Source organism: Pseudopipra pipra, chromosome 2 (genome assembly GCF_036250125.1).
Source record: "Pseudopipra pipra isolate bDixPip1 chromosome 2, bDixPip1.hap1, whole genome shotgun sequence".
In the NCBI taxonomy this organism is placed as follows: Eukaryota; Metazoa; Chordata; class Aves; order Passeriformes; family Pipridae; genus Pseudopipra; species Pseudopipra pipra.
In genome coordinates, this window is record NC_087550.1 from 38,106,377 (window position 1) to 38,133,164 (window position 26,788).

The 26,788-nt window shown below is 37.1% G+C and overlaps 1 protein-coding gene across 1 annotated transcript in view; it reads left to right on the forward strand.

Moving 5' to 3' along the window:
- Positions 1-19,108, forward strand: part of DEUP1 (deuterosome assembly protein 1) — a 41,744-nt gene extending 22,636 nt beyond the window's left edge. Inside the window, 6 exon segments of the mRNA XM_064645081.1 lie at positions 437-542; positions 2,172-2,369; positions 3,365-3,451; positions 5,953-6,152; positions 12,419-12,737; positions 18,722-19,108. Coding sequence (XP_064501151.1) covers positions 437-542; positions 2,172-2,369; positions 3,365-3,451; positions 5,953-6,152; positions 12,419-12,737; positions 18,722-18,892 — 1,081 coding nt within the window. The 3' untranslated portion in view covers positions 18,893-19,108.
- Positions 19,109-26,788: the final 7,680 nt, after the last annotated feature.

Genomic DNA, 26,788 nt, shown 5'->3' on the forward strand with positions numbered 1-26,788 from the left:
ATGCAGACTCTGTTAAAAGGCTGTAATGATGCCGAGATCTTTACAAATCAAGGCATTTCATATATTTCTACCAACGTGTTTACAGTCTTTCATTTTCTCAGCATTAAAACACCTTGGAAATAGTGCAGTTAAGACTCTCCCTGACCTCCTTTGAATAAAATGTTTGTGGTTTTATGGTTTATCTAATCTGCTGTAGCCATTTGAGATTATATGAAATACCAGTCTACAAGAGCTTTCAGGATTATTCCTGTATATACTTGCAGTGTCCTGAACCTCTAGACATCTCCCACCTGGTTTAGGCCAAATGTTGGTTGTGGTTTGTTTTTTTCATCAGCAAGCAGGTGTTCCACAGTACTACACTGTGGAGAGGATACTGTAGGGTAAAGAGTATTGAATGTTCTGCTTCTTTCATGTTTTGTTTATTTCTTATTTAAAGGCATCAGTCATCTCATGTTCAACTTACTGAGCAACTAAAAAATAAAAACACTGAGTTATTACTATTTGCAGAAAGTCAAGAACGCCAACAAGAAGAGCTAAACAAGGTATTTCCAGATCTTAACTGCAGTGTCGGATTTTTAGAAGAGAGGAGGGTATGTGAATACGCAGAAGAGAGCAGGAGAATGCACTGTACGTTTAGGAGAGCATGGAGGTTTCATATGTGAAAAAGATTTCATATATGGTTGCATTTCTGGAGGTAGTTATGTAGATGTAAAATTGACATTCTTATTCCCGTGCAGTAACTACCTACATCATTGAAATAATGGGAGAGAGCATGCCTAAGCACTACTGTGATTCAGATAATGCCACGCAACTAATAAAACCTGCAAGGCTATGAGTAATTAATAGCCTATAGGAGGTAAGTTGTAGGTTGTAGGTGGTCTCAGGATATGCAAACACATCAACTGATACAAGTTAGTACAGCAGATACCCACACAAGGCTAAGCTTAATCAGGTACCTGCTATGCAGTCTAGGGCAGTGCTCTTCAGTTTGAGCCATACATCACATTGCATTGCACATTTCAGAAGCGCTGTGAGCAAGCAGCCGTGGCATGGCACTGTGGAATGGTGGATGCCTTGGCAGGCCAAAATATTTTGAATGTAGAGGATGCTCAGAATGCATCTAACAGGCATGTCGTGGTTTTGCTGAGTAGCAGTGTAAGCAAGAATCACAGAATCACAGAATTGTTTGGGTTGAAAGGGACCTCTGGAGATCATCTAATCCAACACCTCTGCCAAGGCAAGGTCACCTAGAGTGGGTTACACAGGAATGCATCCAAGTGGGTTTTGAATGTCTCTGTTTCGATGAAGCTGACTTGGATGCAAAAATTTTGGCATGACAGTCATGATCAAGCTCTTAGGTTTTTTGCATTTACATCTTTTTGTTTAAAATTCTAATATTTCTGTGCAGTTTCCATAAATAAAAATGAAATGCCATCTGTTACTCATTGTGTACAGTACTGCAAGGAATTAAAATGGGTTCAAAAGTTGTTAGGCTGGTGTTTGTAGTTTTGTTTCTTAGACAATAAAAAAAATCTATCAGCACTAAACTGTTGGTTGTAGTAGAAAGATTATGAAAACAATCTTTGTGTTGATACTTTGAAGAACTCTGTACAGGACATAGTGCAGAAAGTTTGACCTAAATTTTTATATGTAATGGCAGGAAAAATTCTCATAAAGTGATTTACCATATATACCCTTTATTTCTAACATAGTTTCTTATTAAAGGGTCTCTAGATCAATTTATTTATATTGCTCCTGAGTTAATTTAGGTTTCATTAAACTTATTTTAAACTAACTTAGGAGCAATATAAATAAATCATACTTAAGCTTATTGAGTGGATATTTTCTTGGATATTTACCATAAATTTCAATATTTTATTTTTATTACTTTCTTTTAAAACGTTAATTGAAATATGTTATATTTGGTTTATTGCTAATACTAAATATGCAAATGAAAGTACAAGAGAAGTGTTGAAAAAAGATGTAAAAATAAATAAAGCTCTGTGCACTGACTCATGAAGACATTTTATTTTACAATCTCAAAATCTCTGAATCAGTTAGAAGAGTTGGTGTCTTGGAAGCAACAGCAAAAAAAGTCACTGATAAGTAGCAAGTGATGCAATGATATTTACTGCACAACATTTTTTCTTTTTGAAATGTATTTGGTACAGATAAGAAACCACATTTATCGAGAGGAGCAGTCCCATTGCTCTGAGCAGGAAAGAATGAAGACAGAAATCTCTGACCTGACAGAGGAGCTTCATCAGAAGGAGATCACTATAGCAACTATCATGGAGAAAGCTACTCTTCTGGAAAGACAGTTAAAAATGGAGTTAGAGACAAAAGATAAATTGTTGGCAAAACAACAGGTATGCAAGCAGGCAAAACCATCTTACATCATTTTACTCCACACTATTGATAATGACATTCATTATCGGTGAAAGAAAGACATTACATTTCTCATGTAGTTTTCATCAGTAGCGCTGTAATATCTGTGTAGTATTACTAAAGCAGCCAAATTGACACTGGAACACAAAAGCACTAATAAATGTCAACTGTACATCCAAATTGCAGTTTTTTCTTACTAGATTTCAACATGCAAAAGACCTTGAAAACTTCCAAGTTGTAGTTATTATATGTGCTTTATCACTAGAACTGTTTATTTGATTATCTAGAAAGTTTCTAATTTTTAGTGTTATATAAAGCTCTTTGAAGAATGTTACAAATCTGCATAGAAAATTCTTGTAATTTTAGAGCTGGAAACTCTTAAGATAGCAGTGTTTTATTGGCAAATTACAGTTTTAAAAACAAATGTTATCTTCATTATTTAGTTTGTAAACAAAAAAACCCTTTATAGGTTTTTGGTTGACTGTGGGTTTTCTGAGAGGGTCACTACATATTGAAAATTGTGATTAATGTAAGAGTTTACTTTTGACAATAGAAAAGTTAGTGTTTGGGGAAGATTAGAGATGTCCACTAGTGTGTGGCGCTCTTTACCAGGTCACATTCCTGATCATATCACTAAAAGAGTAGATGTCATTTCTAGGCATCATAACTAGGATTTCATTAAGTTTCTGTGACCTGTAAAATCTGTCCCTCTTTGTATCTCATAACTGCATGTGAACTTCCTTTCTTTCATAAGTCTTTACTTCTTTCAAAAAGGTAAATAAAATCAGAGACATTTGTAAATCTTCTATAGATGGCTTAATGCTTCTTTCTGCTTTATTGTTGCTGTATTTAAAAATATTATACTAAGTATTGTTACTACTTAATTAAATAAATTAAACTGAAATATCTATACTCAGTGTTATTGGAGTTAACAGTAATATTCTTGTATTTAACTAAGAATTTAATCTTTTCCTAGTTATTGGAATTCCAATACCAAGTTATCAGATCTGAAAACACACATCTAAAAGAGATGGTGGAAAACCAGGAGCATGAAAGTTGCATGGTAATTTTTTTTAATATATGAAGTATGGAGAACAGTTACTGTATAGTTACTGTAAATGTAGATCAAGACCATGACAGATTTAGAGATTTTTGGCTTGCATAAAGTAAATAAATAAAAATAAGGTCTGCAACAGAATCAGAACCAAGTGGTGTTCACACACAGCATGAAGATGTTATAGCTAGGAGTAATTTCTACCTTAATTGTATTAAACAATAAGCTAAATTTTTCAGTAGCTGTCTAGACACTAAACAGTTTCTGGGAGCCTCACAGACACAAAAATATGTCCCTTTTAGTATTTTACACCTTTGTTCATATGTTATTTACCTAACAGTGTAGAAAACTGACACATTTTGCTCCACCCACCTTATTTTCAGAGTTTAGTATTTGTTTCTCTCCAAACAGGAGATGTTTAAAATTCAATTCATAAAAAGTGTGCCATAAGGTTATGTAGAACTTTAGTTTATAAAGATACCTGCTGCCTACCACAAAAACTTCAAAACTCCCCCTGCTTACAGAACATCTGCAGTTACTCTATCATTAAAAAAACCCACTGGAAAACAACACTGGAATGTTGTTTGTAAGTACTGAGGTAAATACATTCTTGGGGGATTTGTAGCCTGTTAATTGTCTTACTGTATCTGACAAATGCATGAAAGAATGTCATGTATATCCACACCCTTAAAATAGCATATATATCTGTCAATGATTTCTTACCTATATATACATATACTCTACAATGGATATATGTGTATTTATATATTATATATTATTGTGGAAACAAAGATGGATGTGTGCATGCATGTCTAGCTCTTCTCTACAGTGATACTCTCCTTGAAGATTAAGAAGAGCTGTCTGACAAGAGTCCTTGGATGCCTCACGTGGTTTTTAAATTTTAGCAGTAAAATCCAGTTACTACATATACCGAGGTCAATATACATTTCAGTGGATTTGTGGACTTAATAATTCTTTCCTGCTTTACTAAACTATTGTGAGGATCTAAACAATAAAGACTGTGAAAAATTTGATATTCAGATTGTGAAATATTTGATATTCAGATTCCAGGAACTGGGGAGATTTTTATGGATGCATTTGTGCTGTATGGTGGAGCACTCCACAGACCTCTCAGACTTGTGTCAGCCTAAGTCAGTGTGGTGTAATGCGTCATCAGACAGGGTTACTTTCAGGGTTTAGATTTCAAAAGAAACATAGCTGTGCCAGCTCAGTTTTGGGGTTACATGCCATTGTAACTTAACTGCTGATTCTAGATCTATTACTGTTAGGATGAGTTAGCATTCTCTTTCTTCCTCTGTTCTGCCACTCCTCCCACTTGCAAGGCATAGCTGAGCCCCTGCTCCCCCATCATTACAAAAAATATTAATTTTTCTTATACTTTCTAGCATTTCTATTCCAGCTTGGCTCATAAGTTTCCCTTAAAAGTAGCTCAGCAAGGCAAGATTCACAGGAAGAGGTGGCATCAAACCAGTTAGTGCAAGGAATAGACAAGGTTTCAGGTGCAGGAGCACAGTTGTGCTAGCAGTATACTAAGAACCAAACCTGTAATACTCATGAGTTACCGGGTTCCAAAGGAATAAGGTAAATCTAGAAATATATGAAACAACTTAATAAAATGCAAGGGGTTTTAGTGTTTTGTGTGCAATCTGATAAACATTTTGAGAATTTCCTGTTGGTGACAGTATACTGTTTTGGCAAATAGATTACACAATCCAATGCAGTATTCTGCAGAGAGATAGTTCCAAAATAGCTAGCTCAGGTGTGCAGTATAGGCTTCATGGAATAAGTGATGGGAGAAGAAAAGAGCAGAGTGTCCTGGATAGACAACTTCCAGAGCTAATCTCCATTGTCCCTTTTGGTATCCTAGTGGATAGGCTCTAGCCCCTGGTCACAGTGCACATGTGGCTTGCACTTTGAGTATTTTGACTTGTATGCCACATGGGCTGACCCAGTGAGAAGCAGAGTTTAGTAACAGACAAAATGCTCCGTGCTTAATGTGGCTTTACTTTACTGCCTCTGAAACTGAAGGTGACTGTCTCAACACAGGTATTAAATTGTGCCTGTGCACATACCCTGTTATCTAGGATAGTAATGAACTTCTATAATTTTTCTTGTTATTTTTGGAGGAATTGTTACTGGAGGGAGCAATACAGTCTGCAGCTATAGCTGTTATGGTTGCTTTTATGTCATCAGTTTTGCAAAGCAAGCGATGAATTTACAACAATAATATTCTGAATGTATGTTTATTGAGGAATTTTAATTTGTTTTATTGTGTTATAGAGGCTGTTTTTCTTTCATTTTCATTTATCTACAGTGGTTTTTTTTTTCTGGAGGCAATTATCTTGGTTTGCTCTAAATGTTGGATGATTATATATGGTATCTAGGTCTTTCTTTAGCATGGAACATTGTTTTGTGTTTGCTTGTTAAAAATACACCCATTTATTGTGGAAAAAATAACTACGTAATGATGGTTTTATCTCTTTTCACAGAATATAGATTTATGTAACAAAGAACATGGAAATTTCACAGCTTCTGTTCACAAAATGAAACATGAGAATTTAAGACTAGAAAATAGTGTTGCTAAACTACAAAATGACAGAGAAATATCAATACTGGGTTGCACAGATACATATGGAGAAACAGAGCACAGCTACCAAATCCATTCAAAGATGCAAGAAAAGGAAGAGAGGTAATAATTAGATTGTACACATATATCAAACTTCCTGTAAGTGTTTTGGAAGCATCTATCTGGGTAAAATTGTTAAGTTTTTTCTGTTTCTGTTCATTCAGAACTCCCACCAACATAAATATCAGACCTAGCTAGTATATTTGTAAGCAGTTCCTACATTTTTTCTGGGTGGTTGATGGAATTTGGCAATAAATGAAGTTCAGAAATGTTTTATCCCTATTTTAGTATTTAGCACATGAAACAACTTTAAAAACTTTTCATGTGCTGCTCAAGTTATCCCAAGTTCCAGGTTTTGCAAAACAGGACAGACTGTATTTTTACTGCCAAAAAAAAAAAAACAAGACAAGGAAAGGATATAAAAACCAACATGAGAGGTAACTGCTCCATGGGAGGTTATCTTAATAAGCAGTTTGAACTACAACCCCTGCTGAAAAGGTTTGTGTCCCTCCAGTTTAATTTGTTGGAAGTTTCATTAAATGTATTTTAATGCCTTGTCTGGTTTTGGTGTTCTGGGGTGACCTGATTTTTAAAAGAAACATAATTTCAGATGGCCTGAGTAAGTCATTACTACAATAAACTCCTTGTTAGGGAAAAATAATGAGACTTAAGAATACTCAGACTCATAGAAAACATTGTAGTGATGACTTTCTTCTTATTTCCCTGTATTCAGTGAGGCACTGAATTACCTTCATGGCATTGCAGGAAAAAAAAAAGAAAACAAAGTCCCTGCTAAGCAATATTTCACAGTACAGGAAAGTAAAAATTAATAGGAAGCTAAATGTTTTGATTGCTTGTAATAAAGAACTTACATAATAGCACAAATATAAAATAGTTCTGTAAAGCAAAGTTGAAATAGTTGCAGCCAAAATTGTACATTTTAAGATTTCAAACTCCTACATATAGTTTTTTTGGCAAAATATAAAATGATTTTCTTTCTGCAAAATAGAGTGCCATCACAATATATTTTTGCCTAGAAGTTCCTTTTCAAGAAGGTTGTTTAGTGTTGGACATAGTATTCATGTTTATATAAATAAATAGATATATTATATGTGTGTATATATGCATATACATAATGTGCATATATATATACATCAACAGAAGTGGCAGTTATGGCTGTTTTCCTGTGAAGTTTCAAACGATGTTGAAGGTTTTGCAGAAACAAATATTTACAAAGCAAGATACAGATTATTCTGCATCTGTAAGTCTCATAACTTCACCAAAATTGGTCAGTGCAATTTTTGCTCATGCTTCCACTCTTCTCAAGTGAGAAAAAATAGAATTTTCCCCATTTTCTCAGAATTTACAATTGTACATAAGGGACTGTGAAATTTCATTTATGAGAATGTACATGTATGAGACAATAGAACTATGCACATAATTTGCAAGATTTTGATTTCATAGCCATTGAAGACCAACGTTGAACCAAAACTGGGAGAGTTAACCTTTACCATAGCAGAAATCTTAGCCACACTACAGAACACGATATAAATTGTAATTGATACTATGAAACAGATATATTGAGCCTAGTTTTCAGGATCTAAACCACACATTTGAATTCCTAAATTAAAAGCTATCTAGCTAAATAAATACATACACAGATTTCCAAAAATCTGCAAATTTCATATGTACTGTATATGCACATCAGTCAGCCAGTCTTTTTAAGATTGGGCCCTCTCTATACTATCAGTTCTCAGTTCCCGGACAGAGGACTACCTCAAGATTTTCCCAGAAAACTAAAATTAAATTTTCAATCATCAAATATATGCAGATAAACCAGGGAATTGATGTTGGTTGAGTTAAAATCTGGGGTATGTTTATTTTATTGTGAGCATAAACCCTGTTATTTCTGGTTTAATTTGCAGTTCTGTTTCCATGGTAATTATGGCACTGGAGAAAGGGCACAAAAACTTTTTTTACATAGTAAAAAAATAGAAAACATGGTGTTTGTGCAAGGGAGGGATATATATATATATTCTACGGTATTTTTCAGTCATATCTCTCAATCAGTACTGGAATCCTGGGTATGGGCACCATGATGACTTAGAAACGAGACCTCTAAAGAAAACATAGGAAATTCCAGGAAGTTATGTTGGCAATTTAAAAAGCAATACGATTTCTTCTTTCTTTCAGTGTACAGTGAATTTCTAAACATTACAAAGTAAGATATGCAGGAATAGCATCTTTTTGCTAAAAAAGGACTGTGCCCACATTCTACCTGTAACCACCTCAATTAAATACTGTTCTCTTATATGATAATTGCATTACTTCTAATTGCCATTTACATAAGCTTTCCCCAACCTCAAGATTTCAATCCTTTATTTAGACCTTGACCACATACAGTTGATTTATATTTTGGCATGGTTGAAGAGGACTTTCTCTGATGAAGCTGATGTGTTTAGTTTGTTTCTTCCAAAATTAAAACATGCATGTGAGTTCCCAAATTAAAAGCTACCTATTTACCATAAAAATATGCACAAAATACATAATGGGTCAAGCCAGAGTGCACTTTCATCATATGGCAAAAGTGAAGGGTAAAGGGGAGAACTGAATGGCTGCTAAGGTAGCTGGGGATTGCTTAAATGATGTGTGTTGACAGTGGAGTATCTGTGCTAAGGAGGTTTTCACCACCCTTTGGAGGTCAGACACTCTTAGTCACACTCACCACTGTATCAGTTATTGCAATAGATAAAGTGGAAGCAGTGAAAACAATCTCTTCATGAAAATACTTTTTATCCGTTTTTAAAATGTAGCTAGCAGTTAGACTTGCAAGGTAGAAGCATCAACACAAATTCTTGAAGACACTCTGGTCATTAAAGATCTGTTGTTTTCTTTCTCAAGACTAGTTATGTCAACCAGCACAGGCTGTGCAAGGAATTTGTTTTGAAGTCATTGACTGCATAGGGACCAGGCTGATTTTATATACCAGTCTGGAAAGATGATGCCTGTTTACATAAATTCCCTTTGTCAGGACATAATTCTTTCACTTCTTGTCCCATATGTCACCATGTCAACAGTGATATTATTTTTGTACAGTATGTGTACATGTTAAATACCCTATGAAGTAATCCCACTGAAAACATGAATTACTCAACTGCAGTTATAGTGTATTTGCATTGCTAGTCTTGACAAGTGGACAGTTTTTTAAAAATTTGCAGATATTTGCCTACTTGTACATTTGTGTAGTAGATCTCTAGATAGTCTTAGATATTATTTTGCACTGAACTGATAGGAATTTAAACCCCAGCTGTAAACACTGTCCAAAGTAAAGGCATAGTATCCATATCAAAGTACCTCAGGGTAAGTGTCATGATTTTCAAAAATACCAAGCAGCCCCAGCGTGGATTACAGTAGGAAGTGGAGTTCATTTAAAAAATCAGTCCTTTATTTTGGGGACGGGGGAGGGGGGGGCGCAAGGGAGCAGTATCTGTTCTACGAGCTACCATAACTGCAGGCACTCAAGTCTGAGAATTCTGGTCTTAATGAAGTAAGCTATAAGACAGCAGTAATAATTGTTATTAAACACATAGAGAAGCAGTTCTGAAGGGAAAAACATAACACGGATCATACAAATTTCATATGTGTATAAGTTTAGAGAGAAAATTACCTCCAAAAAGGTCAGAACACAAGATGAAAAAAATAAAATCTGTGATTTTATTATTCATGCCATTTATCTTCAATTGTGGCAGGTTTTCACTGTGCCCTTCATCCAAACAATATCTGGAAGGTACTTTAAAATAGGGAGGGGGAAAAAAAAGCAGAAAGGTACTTTCCTGTGCCCAAAGAGTAGAGTGTGTTTATGTAAAGAGAACATGAAGGAAAGGAGAAAACTCTGCCTCCATAAAGGTAAACATTTTAGGTGATTTAGAAAACTGGAAGATGTGGTGAATAGTCTCAGAGAGTTTTATGTTGGAATGTTTATTATTATTATTATTATAGTAATAACAAAATTATAGTAATATAATTAATATAGCTTTGTGCTTATAATTTTGGTTTCTCATAGCATTCAGAGTATCTTAATCATTGCTTCTTTTATAATCAGAGAAAAAATATGTTCTTCATTAGTTCTCTGAGTTGTTCTACACAGTCCATTTATTGAATTCTCAGTTTCATGCTTCAGGGCTGTCCAGGTTTAACCTGGTGGGCAGGTAAACACCTCACAGTCGCTCACTCACTCCCCCACCACCAGGGAAAGAACTGGGATAAAATAAAGTAAAATTTGTGTGTTGAAATACAGTTTAATAGGAGAGAAAAGGAGGAGAAAATAACAATAATAATAATAATGATATAAGAATCTAATGATATAAGAATCAGAACATACAAAACAAGTGATGCACGGCGCCACTGCTCACCACTCACCAACTGATGCCTAGCCAACCTTCTCCCAGCTTTTTATTGCTGATCATGACATCATATGGTCTGGAATATCTCTGTAGTCAGCTGGGATCAGCTGTCCCGGCTGAGTCCCTTCCCAACTCCTTGTGCACCCCCAGACTCCCTGCTGGTGGAGTGTGGAGTGGAGCAAGGAGCAGAAAAGGCCTTGACTCTGTGTGAGCACTGCTCAGCAGTAATGAAAACACTGTTTTCCGCACAAATCCAAAACACAGCCCCATACCAGCTACTGTGAAGAAAATTAACTCTACCCCAGGCAAAACCAGCAAAGGGCTTATATACGAACCGGTCCATCAAGGCTGCACAGCCACCCTCTCCCAACACCAAATAATTTAAATTAAGATTAGAAAATGATGTTGTGATCTTTCTGCAGAAAACAGTCTTTTCCCTGCACTTGGCGAGTTCTTGTTTTTATTTAAAAAGAAAAAAAGTATGCAGCACTCCATACTTTTGAATATTTATAATAATTATATTTTAGTGGCAGAGAATGTGCTCTTTAAAAGTTTTTATAGCTGCATTTCAAATTACTGAAGTGTTTTAGGATATTTGCAATGATAGAATCTGCTCAAACAGCTATCATCTTTTAGTGGTTACCTACCAAGATTAAAATTTCATCATAAGCACAGGCCTCAGTACAATGGAAATTTTTACCTCAGTCAGAAATATTGTAACAGAAATTTATAATATCTGAAATAAATTTTTTGCATGTTTTGATATATAATAGAAGTAATTATGCCATTGATAATTAGTGCAATTCAGCAGACATTTGACCAAGCTAGACTCAAAATTCTTCTTTGATCAATACTGTATCAGAATTGTTTAGTTAACTATCAGGAAAGAAAATATTTTGAATGGGAAGAAAATAGCTGTCTTTTTTTTCTAAGTTGCTGTTATCTGTAATAATTTTTGCTTTACAGAACTGCAAATGAATACAAATGTATACATCATATATATACATATGAATACATATATATACCTCATATAATACATCAATTCTGATCATTCTGATCATTCTAAGTGGGATACAAGAGTTACAGAACATCATAAAATACTTAAAAACTCTTTCTTAAGCTTGAAGATTTCACTTATGGCTACAAAAGCATGTTCTTGTACAATTTTTTAGAAAGTTTATTTAAAAAAAAATCTATTTAATTTTTTTATATTAATCTCCAAAGTGTTCTCATTAAATTAGTGGCAAAATTAGCATTGCAGTAAAAATGCAGGATCAAATATTCCTGTAATATTTTTTTATTTATTTATTCTAAATTCTAGCTATGTGAACATAGTTGTTGAAGGTGACATTAGATCAAAATTTACTAATTATCCCACCACTGACAACAGTTTTTGTCTCTCATCTCACACTTTCATATTTCATTTCCTCTATTTGTTTGGCTAAATTCACTGTAGTTCCTATCATACTATAAGGTAGGACATGGCTGAGGAGTGCTTCCATAGTTTGTTCTACTGAAAAGCTAAAGAAATTATAACCTTTAGCAAAGGATGGGTAACAAACACTTAAGGAGTATTGGCATTCTTAATACCTGAAGTGAGTTTGTATTTTAGCTCTTGTCCTGACACAGTTATATCAGCCAAGGCAAGGTTCCTCAATTTATGCTCCATTGAAAGGGTTTAAATAAGGGTGATTTAAGTCACAGCTGAAGCAGAGAGAGAATGCACACCCTGGCATTTATGGTAACTTAGGTTGAAAGTTGCTAAATTCCTGCAACTTGGTAATGCCCACAACTTCATGCATGAAGCAGTTTGAACAGCTAAATAACCAAAACTGTGTAAGCAAAGAAAACAAAAACCTTTGGCTTTGCTGTGATAGCTTAATAGTTTTAACTGGTTTTCATGTTTTGATTTTTTTTTTCTTTTAGATCATTCCAAAATAAAGATGCAGGGGAAATGGAATGTCAACAGACTGATATGCTTACTGCCAGTGGACACCACAGAAACCGTAGTCCTGCTTTATATGGCCAAGGCAATATCACTGGGTCAAAAAGTGATAGCATTTTATCTTCTCATCCACTTCACAGAGGTCATGAAAAGAAGATAGTTTATAAATCTCCATCACCACTAGTGGGGTATCCTTTGGGCTTTGGTGGGCCATATCTTAAAATGGGCAGAACAGAGAGTTTACTGAGCCCTGCTTACAGTGGAGAAGAAATCAAATTATCAGAAGAAATCAAATTATCAGTAAGTAACTATTTAACACATACATTCTCAAAAATCCATCTGTGGACCAAGTGCAGCCTTGGAGGAGCCAAAAATTAGATCACTCTTGTTATTATTTATACAGTGCCCAGCAAAAATGGAAATATCTTACCCTAACAGAAGTGTAGTTTTTCTGGAGATTAAACATCCCCTACTGAGCCATACCTCTGTTCTAATAAGGATGGTGATAATTACCTGCCATTATGTGACTGTGAGAAAGATTTCTAAATTTTAGCTTATTGGCTTCTATATTGGGGCACTTTGCATCATATTGCCTGTGTAAGAGCACTCTGCTCTAAGTGTATTTCCATAATACCTGCAAAGTTACTGCTTTTAAGTGCTGTTAGACAAGTCAAGTTTCTACAGCATCTGATTGATGGATGAAATCAGAGGAATCACAGCAACTATTTTCTATATGTTAGCTATTTTATCTGAAAAGGAACAGAAATTATAACTGTTGTAATCCTTATTTTTCTTAAAATGAAAGAGAAATAGCACAGCATTCATTCTTTTAGTCTTCATAGCCTGGAAATGGTCAATCTCCATGACAAGTGGCACAAATTACACTTTGCCTAGGACAACTTAAAAAAAACTTTCTGTAATTCTTTGGCTTTAGATCTCTCTTTAAATTTGAGTTTTATCCTCTTCTTTAGTATCTGCTATTCTTCCTTAGGCCTCCACTACAGGCCATTATTTTTTTGCACTTGAAAACTTAGCACTTATTTTCCTGACCTCAAACCACGGAACTCATCATTAAGTATTGGAACTAACAAGGTAAGGAATGAACTGTCAACATCCTTCTGTCCAGCTGTGATACATGGATCTTTGTAACCAGGAGACCTTCAGCTGCAGGGCTGTGGCTGAACTTGTAGAAGAGGGAAGATTTCAGCATTTACTAAGGGGAACTTAACAGGCAATTTTCTTGCCACTTGTCACCTTAAGTAGGAGCGAAGAGGCATCATGACACCAACAGTCTTCAAGCAGTCTGTTGTTGTTGTATCCCAGTTCTGCTGTCCACTTTGGAAGCAAACACACATCCTTTCCTATCAGAGATGTGCTGGAAGACTATTTCCACATTCTGGAATCTCACTGTTGATAGGAAGCATCATAATAATGGCCTGCCTAGGAAGCAGGGATTGCAGTGCAGCCCTTCACTGACTGTGGTCCCATCATCTGTGTCCCACTAGCCTGAGAACAGTGAAAACCACGTAGTCCTGGGTGTTTGACCACACTTCCAGTTTTACATTCTTATTTTTCACAGGAATTTTAAGTAAATGGCTTTTGGTTTCTCATGGCTTGAGAGTTTTCCTCTTTAAAGTGCTAATCATGAAAAGAGTTGTTTGGACTTTTTCAGAAGAGTCTGCTAAACACCAGTTCTTTTCTATCAGAAGTTTCAGAGACATGAGACCCCTAAGCTTCTGTTTTCAGCCAGCCTGGGAAAAATGTCCATTCTGAGACACTTTTGCAGTGAAACTATTTCCCAGCTGGCACTCAGGACAGGGTCAATGCTAAGACAATTGACTAGATTATAGGGAAAATACTTTCCAGTTGGTGTGTGAGCAAAGTACATACAACTATTAAGCAAGGGATATTTCCCGTACAGAGACCAAGTCCAAATCAGTGGCATTGAAGCAAGTACAGGTTCAGACCACTGAAATAAAATCATCATTCAGGCTGACACTGGATACCACAGCTTTAGTGCTGAAATCATTCAACAGTATGTTACTCTAGAGTTCGGTGTTCAAATGGAAAGCCATTGCATCAAGGAGAAGGAGGGAAAAAAAGATACAGTACGTTGCAAACCAGAGTTCTTTGACAGAGTTTTCCAGACTTGTGGGGAAAAGGACACAGAGACAGGACCCAAGTGAAATCTCCAGTATATTCAAAACTTCTGAAAATGTTATAAGGCACTATTTTTCTGAAGAATATTAGTAGGACAAATTGAAAACATCAGATTTCCAGGTGATGTCCTGATACATACCAAGATTACTCTTGCAGTATTGAGGGAAGAGAAAAAACAGTCCCTTGGGCTTTAGACAAAGACTTACATCTCTCCTCCTGATAGAGAGCCTTCAGACAAAGATTAGTAAATGTTCCACTGGAACCTCTGCCCTTTGACATACTTAGAGGTTACATGTGTAGAATAATTCTTGCCTTAGAATAAACTAGGAAGCTCAGCTGGGAGTCACTGGAAATAACCCCAAAAATTCTTGTTTCAGGACTTTCCAAATCTAGGGAAATACTTTTTCTCTGAACAGCACTTTGGGCTGCGCTCTCTTTCTGAAATCATCAATTTCAGAAAATGATTGCCTCATCTTTTAGTCACAAATACCTTCTCATGTTTCTTTTCAGATGCTGGATAGATGTTTTTTCTTGCTTTCAAGACTTGGAAATAAAAGAAAGACGTGAGCTGGAGCAATGAAAATTTAAATTAGGCATTAGGAAACTTTCTAGCATTATTATGGGAACTTGCTTAATAAATAGATTGCAATGGAAAGTTGTGGAAATTCTACCACTGGACATTATTAGGAATTATTTTGACAGTTGTGATCCTACTGTGAGGCATGCTGTAGTCCATGCCTCTCACTCTTAGGTATTATTTTTACCTAGCTGATTAGGTACTTAGGCCCTCTAAAAGTCTTCCTATGTCACTCAGCAATTTCCTAACCATCTCAAAGTTGATTTTCATATATGAGCAGAAGCATGTTTAAGACAGACATCTGTACCTGCTGCTTAAGATGTATTGCAGTGTAGGGTTAGAGGAAATTACTCCCAAAACACTGGGGTTTGACCATTCATGATTTGAACCCTAAATGCTAAAATATCCCAAGTGTTAAAACTTTCTTGCTGCTCTGCTGAAGGTGCATCCAAGAATGCTGGGACAACTCATGGGGCAAATGAGAGATTAACTCTAGGCAAATTAATTAGGCAGTTTTTGAGAGAGAACATCCCTTCCTGAAGGGCTTTTCCCTAGCAATTCAGAGTTAATGCATAACCACTTTGGGTAGTTCTTATTTAAAGAGAAGACATATTTCATATGTAGAAATATGCATCTCTATCAGGTGCACTTCTTCATTTCCAGAAAATAATGAGGCAAAAAGGTGGTTCTCATTACTGGTATACACCAAAGAAATATGAGATCAGCTGCAGCGTGGAAAATGAAAAAGTAGAGTCCTTGTTGCCTAATTACCCAAACAAGTTAGATGGAAAGCTTACAATGAACCCATTTCTATCCAGATCCTGTTAGGAAACCAAAAAACATAAAAGAAACGATATCTGAGGAAAAGAAATTCAAAACTAGGGACCATGAATCTCATCTGAGACATGGATTAAAGCAGCTTCTTTATGGTTTTTCTTCCTCAGATGCCAAAAATAAAGACAATAAAGAACGTAATGAAAGAACAGACCAGAGGCTTGGAAAGCAAAGCGTAGTTGCTAACAAGGAATGTTGTCTTTTAGACCTGTTTAGATAAAACCTTCTCTCAAAGTGCATGAAAAACAGTGCATTAGGGACCCATCTAAAATCATAGTCTGTGATGTCTGACCCTCAGTGGGGAGCCATGACCTGCTTATTCTAAGTGATAAACATTCTTTTCTCAACTGTGAGGGAATTCAGAAATGTCTCATTTGGAGTTTACAGTGTATTTCAAGAAGAAACACATCAAAGTAAATACCAGTTGAAGCAAAGGAAGCAGTTTAGGAAGGTAGCTTGATCATGAGGCCAATCTTTCCAATGACAAGTCAGTAACTGTAGCATTGTTATAATGAATCTCTAAGGATCTCTTGTAACTTGATGCAGTGTTTCCAAAGATTAGCACCTGTGTAAATCTGCTGTCCATATGGAAAAGTCCGACATGACTTTTTTTGTCTAGGTGATGACACCTATTAAATTTATATTTCAAATTGAGATTTTCCCAGTTTCTCATGCTTCTCACTGCAAGTGTTTGCTCAGTATTGAATCAGTGATTTCAGAGCTGGTATTCAGTAAGCAAAACACATGGTGATTCTTTAAGTAAAGCCTCCAAATCTAATGTCTTCTTCATAATACAAAAGCCTTCTTCAAATAATTTAAAATAGTACTGTCAACTCTATCAGTGAGTCCTAACGTCAAAAGGAGATGTATTTGTGATCCTCATGAAGGAATACATGTGCGTATGGCCATGGCATTCAGAATCTCAGAAAAAACTCTTCATGTGAAAACACTGATAATTTATGGATGGCAAATCATGCATGGGTTTATAAAGAAGACCAGAAGACAGGTGATGTCCCTCCAGTTTCTTAAACTTTAGAAGACTGACATTCTTTCTTATTCCTGCTAGTGCACGGATTGATAGAGGGCTGTTGTGGCACACAGTGATCCAATACCTTTGAGTTTCTTACTCGTACATGGCAAATTTTTCTCCCCCATCTTTGTAAAACACTAATTTGGAGGGACTGAGAAAAGGAAGATTCTGCTTTATCTGTGAATTTCATTTTAGGAGCCCTATACATCAGGAAGCCTGTCTCATTCTAGAAGGATGGTATTAAATTCAGAATTCATTTCCAGCTATCGCTTACTTGCTGTACTTCAAAAAGAAAAGGGGTTTCCTATAGGAAATCTCTAAATTTCATCTCAAAGTCTCCTGCAAAGAGTTTGAATAGAATGGTGCTTTAAAGCATTTCTCTAAGTAGCATCTTTTGGACTTACAAGCTGCTAAAGGGTAGTTTTCAACGAAACTGAAAACAAAACCCAAATCTGTCTCTAGTTGCTGTGGAAATACAGAATATCCCACTTTGATACAATGGAGCCTAGAGTAAAAGTTTACAGGTGTAATAAAATTGGCCTTTAGCACAGAACATTTGAATAGTTGAATTCTTATTTGATGTGCTGAGATATTAACTCTCCTTTCTAAATTCCAGAAAAAGCAAAACCCAAAATTCCAGACTAATAACTCAACCAGTAACTAAAACTATTAAGATATGGTTTAATTAAAACTAAAAATGCCAATTATTTTTCTCAATATATGATCATATAAAGATAGAAAATAATCTTTCTTTTAATATTACAGCTACTATACTAAGTTTTATTCTTAGTCAAATATTAAAAATTCATGTCACAAAACTGTATTTATCTATACAAATAAGCATTGAATGAATTTAAACAAGCATAGTATCTTTAGGCAAAAAAAAAACTATTTCATATTTCTTTTGATAAAGACATTCCAATGAATGCATCTTAAGTATTAGCAAAAGAATTAACAAAAATTGCTGCTTAAAAATTTAGAACTTGTTCCAGCAAAGACTCACTCAATGTCCTTTGCTTCATACAACTCCGCATCCCATGACAACCATTTTAAGGCTGATTTTTGGTATGGTTTATGTCTAAGGCTACTAAATGCTCATTAAATGGAAAGAAGATTTTTCAGCTGAATTACTTACAGCAAATAAAATGTAGTACATTCTCCAGAATGTCAGAGCTTGGAGTTAATAGTACTGAAATGAGCATAGGTTTTCTTCCTTTCCTCAGAAGGCATCACATCACAGAAGCAGAGCTAAAATTCCAGGAGGCAATCAGCAGTATCCAACACTAATTATATTTTGTAATTCCAAAAAAGGTTATTGTCCTCTGCATTGGTCTACATTATACAAATAACTAACATAACCTGTAGCTGATCCAAAGAATTTAGAGGTTCTGCAGCAGCACAGTTCTGTCTAATGGAATATTTAAATTTTTAATCCTAAATCTACATTCTAATGCTGTGAATATCAGAGATAATCAAACATCATGTTCACTTGATGTCATTTAGGCACATGGATGCCTTTAAAAATTTATGCCCGATTTCATGTTTTCTTGCTGAGGTGTAAAGCGTTATAGCGTTACTGGCTGCTATAGGTCAAGATGTTTTTCACATCTAGAATTTGATAATGAAAACATGTTGTAGTACTTGCTGGCTTTTACTAACCATGATTTTCTATTCCTTGCTCAGTCTCCCCATGAGATGTCCTTCCTTGCAACAACAGAAAAGTTCCTTCAAGAGGAAGATAAACATGCACGAGAGTTTGAAGAACGTTTAAATTTGCACCTTGAAGAGCTGCAAAGATATTCTGAAAATATTCTAAAAAAACATGCCAGGATACAGCAAAGCAGACATACTTAAGCCAGTCACACAATTAAGAAAAGAAAACCAAGTAATGACCCATGAGTTTCTTAAAACTAAAATCTGCAACTAGTTGCTTAATGCATTTAGGCACATTGCCAATAGCATTTATTTTTAGTACCATGTTTTCAATAAGATCATCATTATCCTATGGATTTAAGTACGTTGTAACTTGACTATATTACAAAATAAACTCTAAACATATTCTAAAATATACAGGCTGGTTTTGCGCAGTCAAATTGTGTGCAGCAGAGACCCTGTTGCAGCTCTGTAAAATAAGTAAGATATTAAAATTCTGTAGTGTACAGAGGGCTAATAAGTGGAATTATTCCCTTGAAATTGGAATCAGCCAAGAGAAATTCTCTAGATTGTAGAGAAGACTAATAAGGGCCTTTAGCCATGTTACAGCTCCTGGCATAAAGAGCTTATCTATGCTCTGGTTATTCTTGGCTGTGGAAGTAGCCCTTGGGACTCTGGAAATGAGAAGTTCGACCTCTTTCTTTCTTACACTCTAAGCCATGTCAGTCCATGAGGGGAACATAAATAGACAAAGTATATATTTTAAAGACACCCCTACTGCCCCTTTTACCAGACCTATAGACTTCACCTGGGGCAGAGCCTGATCTTTACATTAACATTTTATAATTTTTAAATCCTCTATTCAAAAGCATCTCTTTGGGTATTGATGTTTTGGCTCCTTGTTTAATTACATTGGAACGGGACAAAAAAACTTTAACTTCAGACAACTTGTGATCTGTCTTAGGTAAGGGCTTAAATTCTTTACATTTTTCTACAACATAGGAAGAGTTATATAACTGAGCAGAGCTAATTCAACTCCATGTGCTGAAAAAATGCAAAATGTTGAGATTCCTTTTATTTGCAATTCATACTGAATTCTATTGCTGTGCAAGCGAAACAGAAATTACAGACACTGTTGATGAACCACCGATTTTAGTGAATGAGATACTGAAGAACTGCTTTCTAGCATATACTGTTGCCAACTTCCTGGGAAAATCTGGATAAAAATAATACCAGGCTGTCAAACTGCTCCAGTTTGTGAGTAAAAGAAGCCTCATTAATATTCAAGACCATGGCTAAAATGTAAATTCTTTTTCGATGCGATATTTCCATTAAGACAAAATACACTACATCACACTTACACAAAATACCAAGATTTTAAATACCAGTTTGGCTCAGCTTGCAGTAAAATGAGTAATGAAGATGAGGACATCAAAGAACCTTTTACAGGAAAATTCAGGAAAATTACTAGACTCAGCTGGAGGAACAAGGACTGAATAAAAAGATGACGGAAGGACATCTGAACAAACTAAATATGTATGCATCCTCAACTTAAAGGGAGATGCATCTGGGAGTTGTAAAAGAACTAGTGAAGAAATTCAGGAACCTCTGAAAACGAAGCTCAGTTTTAAGGCAGGCAAGATCTGTAGAAGCGAAAAGACAGTAAAATATTGTCTTTCAGAAGTGCAAGAGAAATAAATTAACCAGTTAGCCATTTAAACACACAAGATAACAGTATGCTCCATGTCTTCGAAGAACTGTATGTGTCTGAGTCCAGTCCAGGCATGAGGATACCTCTCAAGGTATCTCGCAGACCTCTCAAGGTCTGTGTGATCATACAGAGTGAGTGAAATGAAATTATCAAAAAATGAATAAGATTTTTTTTTTCTAAAGCTTTTTAAGATCTGACCAAGCTACTAATTTTGGCTAATGAAATAATAGAGTTAATTTCAGCCTGGTTTTTGTGCAATGCCATATAATAAAGTCCCTGTAAAAAGCACTGAAAACTGCAAAGTACCTGTAGCTTAACAGCCTACTTGTTAAGAGTATATTGTGCCACAAATGTGCTAAGTATGGATCAAAGTGCCATTTTTTTAACACCTACCTACCAGAAAGGTCACCCTTCTCTTCCCCAGCCAAACAGCATAAGTTCCTCATCTGACAATCCCCAATTTAAATGAACCCTTTGCTGCCACAGTATGGTTGGAGTCACACCACTGGTTTGAATACCTTAGTTGTATTAAAAGGTAGAAGCTTGACTGAGCTGATGAGAGGTTTCTGAAAGAAGAGATATGTTCCTGATATTATCATGGCAAAAAAACTTTTTAAAGAATGATGGAGAGCAAAAATAATAAAGACTGAGAAATTATACACCTTATAAACAGGGGTTGGGCATGTATGTATATTGTCATAAAAAGGAATAATCAGAAGGGTCCAAGGCTATAAATGCCTGAAAGCACCAATAAAAATAATAAAAAAAAAAAAGAATTATTAATCATTAAGTTCATTTGACAGGACAAGGCACAATGTTCAGGAGCTATGGATTGCCCAAAACATATAGACAATTTCTATTCTACTTTGTGAATAGCCAGGCAGTGGAAAATTTTTGGAAGCTGCTGGACTTTGATGATTTTTCAAAGCTTTACTGAAAAGCATTTTTTTGGCTCCCAGTTGAAAGACTTGTTTTAAATACAAAGAACAATGGTTCAGGCTGCCACCAGCTTTTGCTGAAGGAAAAACCGAGGTCATGTGCACGCAATTGCCAACATGCTTCATCAAGATGTAATTTTGAAATAGTCAGTGGCATAAGAGCTGCCAGAGCATTGCTGTCCAATTCACTCCCCAAAACTTCCTCTGAGAGGCCTGAAATGACAGTAACTGAACAGAATCATTTAAAAGGGCCTCACATGAAAGTTGGGTATTTAATGCATTTTCTTCCATGTCTTACTCCCTTATCTATGGGAAATTTAGGAGTGTAAGAATGGGAGTGTGTCAGATGGTGCGTACTCTGAGCCACGCAGAGAGGAATGCAAACTGCAGCAGCAAAACACAAATGCCAAATGAATACAAAAATGAATGAGCACAGGCACAGCTTTCTTGCTTTTCCAATGGGTAGACTTAAACAATGACTTTAGCTTACCCAGTCAAAAGGCTAATAAATCTCTGCTGTGATCAGAGATGCTACAGAAAGTGCCTGACCCCCCCAGTCTCACTGTTCTGGTTTTATTGTACTGGAATGGCTTATAATTCCTGATTTAACGGTGGTACAACAGTGCCTAGAATCAAGCCCACCAGCAATTAATAATTCAAAGCTAGACTAACACCAGCAGTGAGAATGAGATGGAAGCCATCAACAAAGACTGCCTAATGAGGTGAGCCTCAGGTGACTTTACAGCTGTGGTGTATCATGCCAGTCATCAAAGCTTGGATTACACAGCCAGCTCAGGTATGCACTGAACTCCATTCAGTCCTGCTGCTTTCTGCTCCTGGGTCTCCCAGAGACTCAAAAGCTAGGAAAAGGCAGAGGGCACTGGCAGAAGGTCCTTAGCCTGTATCATGGGCTTACATTCTTGTCTGGCTTTACAACCTGAGAGCCAATTATAGCATTCATAAGCACATTCCATTCAGAATAGCTATGCACTAAATTGTACACTAACTGCCTTGTGCTAGGGAAGTGTTTTGGTTTTTTTTCTCAGACACAGCAGTCTGCTGAGACAATGCTAGGCTAAGGATTGTTCAAAGCAGAGTTCGTTGGAATTGGCCAAACCAATGTGGGAACTGTGTGTTGTTTTTTCCTCACTGTAGGGATCAGATCTCAAAGTTCACTGTGTTGGAGTTTCTGTTTAATCACACGGACACCCTCAAATCCATAAATAGGCTGTAATTTAACGTAGTGCATATAAATTTCTGCTAGTGGGTTGAGCAGTGCCCCTAGACACTGATATGCTGCACTGTGGTGTCCCTTCCTAAATCAACAGACTGATCAGTTTGTTCTTCTAATCTACTCTTAACCAAACTACCAGGGACTTTGAAACAGATTTATCAAGAAAAAATGCCCAGTTACTTTATGAGAACATGTTTGCATGCAAAGAACAGTCCTGAACCATTCTGTCACCAAATTTCCTGTGACAGATGAAGAATTTACTTGATATTAACCCTTGTAAAATTACACATGGGGCAAGAAATCCTACTGAAGTCCTGGTCCTCAGCATCCCATGTAAGCACCATAGCAAAAATTTTTTTGGTAGAAGCTTCACCAAATAAAGGTATTGTGCAGAAGACAACATCAACTAAGAGCTCCATCTGTAGTGATTATGAAGATGCTCAGCTGGGGCATGGATGGCAGGGCTTTGCTTTGCTGGTGCCTGGCATGTGAACCGGAACCACCTGCTCTGGTAAGAAAGTTCTCCTGGTAAGAATCATAGAATATCCTGAGTTGGAAGGGACCCATAGGAATCATCAAAGTCCAACTCCTGGCCCTGTGCAGTACACTCCAAGAATCACACCATGTGCCTGAAAGTATCATCCAAATGGTTCTTGAACTCTGTCAGGCTGTGACCACTGCCCTTGGGAGCCTGTTCCAGTGCCCAACCACCTTCTGGGTGAAGAACCTTTTCCTAATATCCAACCTAAACCTCCCCTGACACAACTTCAGGCCATTCCCTTGGGTCCTGTCACAGGTCACCACAGAGAAGAGATCAGTGCCTGCCCCTCCTCTTCCCCTCACGAGGAAGTTGTAGACTGAAATGAGGTCTCCCCTCAGTCTCCTCCAGGCTGAACAGACCAAGTGACCTCAGCCACTCCTCATATGGCTTCCCCTCAAGACCCTTCACCAACTTTGTTGCCCTCCTTTGGATGCTAATAGCTTAATATCTTTCCTATACTGTGATGCCCCAAACTGCACACAATATTCAAGTTGAGGCCACACCAGTGCAGAGCAGAGTGGGACAATCCCCTCCCTCGACCAGCTGGCGATGCTTTGCCTGATGCCCCCCAGGACATGGTTGGCCCTCCTGGCTGCCGAGCATTGGTGACTCATATTCAACTTGCCATTGATCAGGACCCTCAGGTCCCTCTCTGCAGCACTGCTCTCCAGCCTCTCATTCCCCAGTCTATACACACATCCAGGGTTGCCCTGTCCCATGTGGAGAATCCAGCCCGTACATGCCCTTGTTAAACTTCTTAAGATTGGTGATTGCTCATCTCTCTATTTGTCGAGGTCTCCCTGTAGGGCCTCTCTGCCCTCAAAGGAGTCATCAGCTCCTCCCAACTTAGTGTCATCATCTCTGTAGTGCAGGTCCAAATCAGAGGCAAAGTGCAGGCTCTAGTTCACCTCTTCCAGAGCTACAGGAGTGTTCAAACCTGAACATAAACAGTCTGGAAAAAGAACAGTTCATCTTCTCTGATGTATGTATTTAAACTGAACATCAGGACGGGATTAAGTAAATCTCTCTGAGCTCTTAAAGTACGTGTAGTTCTTCCTTCTGACCACAAGCAGTGCCACTGGCTTCTCTCACTTGGCTTTGGTGAGCTGGGTCTATGTGTAATGCAGATGGGCACGGCTTTAGCCATTGCAAGAATGCTTGACACGATTGCTTTGTTTTCTTAGCACTTTGCAGACATTTATAAAACTCCATTCAAACTTTGATGTTTAAGTATTTGACTAGATTTGATTTATGCTTTGGAAAATTGGGTTTAAAAAACTACTTCTATAATTTGATTTATCAGAATGCAATGGCAGGTTTTTAATGACTTCACCTGATAATGAGCACTCTTGGAAACCATATCATAAGACACTGCTGAAGAAGTATCTCAGCATGAGTTTTCTGGTAAAATGCTTGTAATAAATCATTCAGTTTTGCCCACAAGCTACTGTATGCTGGGAAAAGGTTTGAAATCCTATTTCTAAAACATTTTTGAAGGCAACTGACAGTTGGAGTAATACATACAGTTAAAAAACCAGAGACACGGTTACACCTTCAGTTGAGAAGCTCACACAAGCTGACATTTGAGCAACTGCCATTAATTTACTTCCCCATTATTACCCAGTGATTTTTGACAGTTTCTGTCTGCAGAGGCTTCATACCTTTTTTACAAATGCACATTCTCATATTCAATACTAGTAGAAAGGAATTTGGTAGAAAATGTTAGAATTCAAGTTCACTGTTTACTAGAGAAAAAAATATTTTTTTTAAGAGTCGAACTGTGAAATCAATTCCAGCTTCTGCATAAGGAATCATTCAGAATGTCCTCTCAATTAGCACTCAGTATAATTGTACATCTCAGAGAATTGAAATACACAATGTCTCTTATTAGCAACAAGCTATAGGTTCATATTAATAGACATTTGGCTCTGAAAAGATTGTTATTGTGACCTGAAGAATTTGCAGATTACAAGAGACAGAGGGAATAAGAAAAAGCAGCAGAAATTAAACATCTCATTAGAGAAGTAATCATAAATGTTATCTAACCCAACTGACCTTTTACCTATTTAGTTGTTATCAACCAGTACATCAGTTCATTGCTCTCATGTGTCACAGACTCAACTCTTGCAGAAAATGAAAAGGAGGAAAAAATCACATAAGGACTCTGAACAACTTCAGGGAAAGCTCTCCAAATTATAAAATCATTGCTTGGGCTCATAAAAAAGCCCTGCAGGTGGAAGGGACTGAAATAAGCCTACTACTCAGAGATGGGAATGTCACAGGGACTTTGTTAGAGCCATCAGAAAGTATCATAGAACAAGCAGGGACAGGAAAATCTTGGCTGAGGATCTACAAAAGAGGAGGATGAGGAGGAATCTCTGGAAGTGATTAGCAGAAACTCTGCTTCCATTCTAGACACCCAAGACACCGAGTACCCCAGGACACACATATGTAAAATACATACACTCTTGTTTGCGTCCTCAGGCACAAATTTTATTCAAGCTGAACAGCTCCACTGAAAAAGGTGCAATCTACCAGAGCTCCATCTCAGCCATCCCTGACTGAGGATAAAATAAAAATAGGACAAGGATTTGGTGCCTGGGAGAACAGAAACAGCTGGGAGATGACACAGACTAAGCAATTACTTTTACAGATGCATCACTCTCCAGTTGAAGGAAGCAGTTCTCAGTGCAAAGCCCAGATAATTTCAGTGTCAGTAATGGCTCACTGAGCACACGGGTTCCACAGCAGACTTCCCGCTGGTCACTCGTGGGCACACCACAATGGCCATCCTCTTTGTGTTTGTTGTGCTTATATCCCAAAAACTACAATGCAAGCTGAGCAGGGGAACAATCTAACAATTCATCCAACCTCTTCCTTTTAGCTTTCTGAGAATTTTGAATTTCAAAAACACCTTAGTCTGCAGGGCTAGTTTAATTCTAGATGCTCCTGCCAGCAGTGGCACAGCAAGTGTCAGGAGCCGTGGCCATCTCTGCACCATCAGGTATCTGTGTCATTCTGAGTGGAGTTGGTTTACAGCTGGCCACAGGCTCATCCCACTGTGGGAACACGGGCCTTAGGGCAAAGTGCACTACAAGGACCTGCATTTGCTTGCATAAATTGGTTTTTTGTACAGTAACTCTGGCTGGCAGCAGCATTCTGCACAGCAGTACACAAGGGTAACACAGGAAGCACAGCCCCTCTGTCACTGGAACTCTGAACATTCCCATTGACTTTGCTGGGACTATTCCTGTGCCAAAAGACAACATGTGAGGGAAAGAACCGAGAGGTCTTTGACTTTCGACGTAGAAATACTTCCTGCCATGCTTCAGTGCACTGTAGCATCACGTTCTTCCTTGCCTGGTCTGCGTTTAAGCAGCAGTGAAGAGTTTTCAAATTCCCTCCCCAAAGTCTTCTGAAGGTTAATGCCTACTGAGTGCCTTAAAAGATCTGGATGTGAAAGAGCTGTAGTAGAGCACAGGGTCAGTGAAGCATTTTGATGAGAATGTATAGCTTGATTTACTAGAATAAAACTGCCCAAACTGTGCTCGCAGCTTCCTTCAAATGAGGGGATGGGGCATGTCACAGGACAGCAGCTCACTTCAGCAGAGATTAGAGACAAAAGTTACATTCATGTTACTTTTCTTTCCTTATTAAAAGAATAATCAAGAAC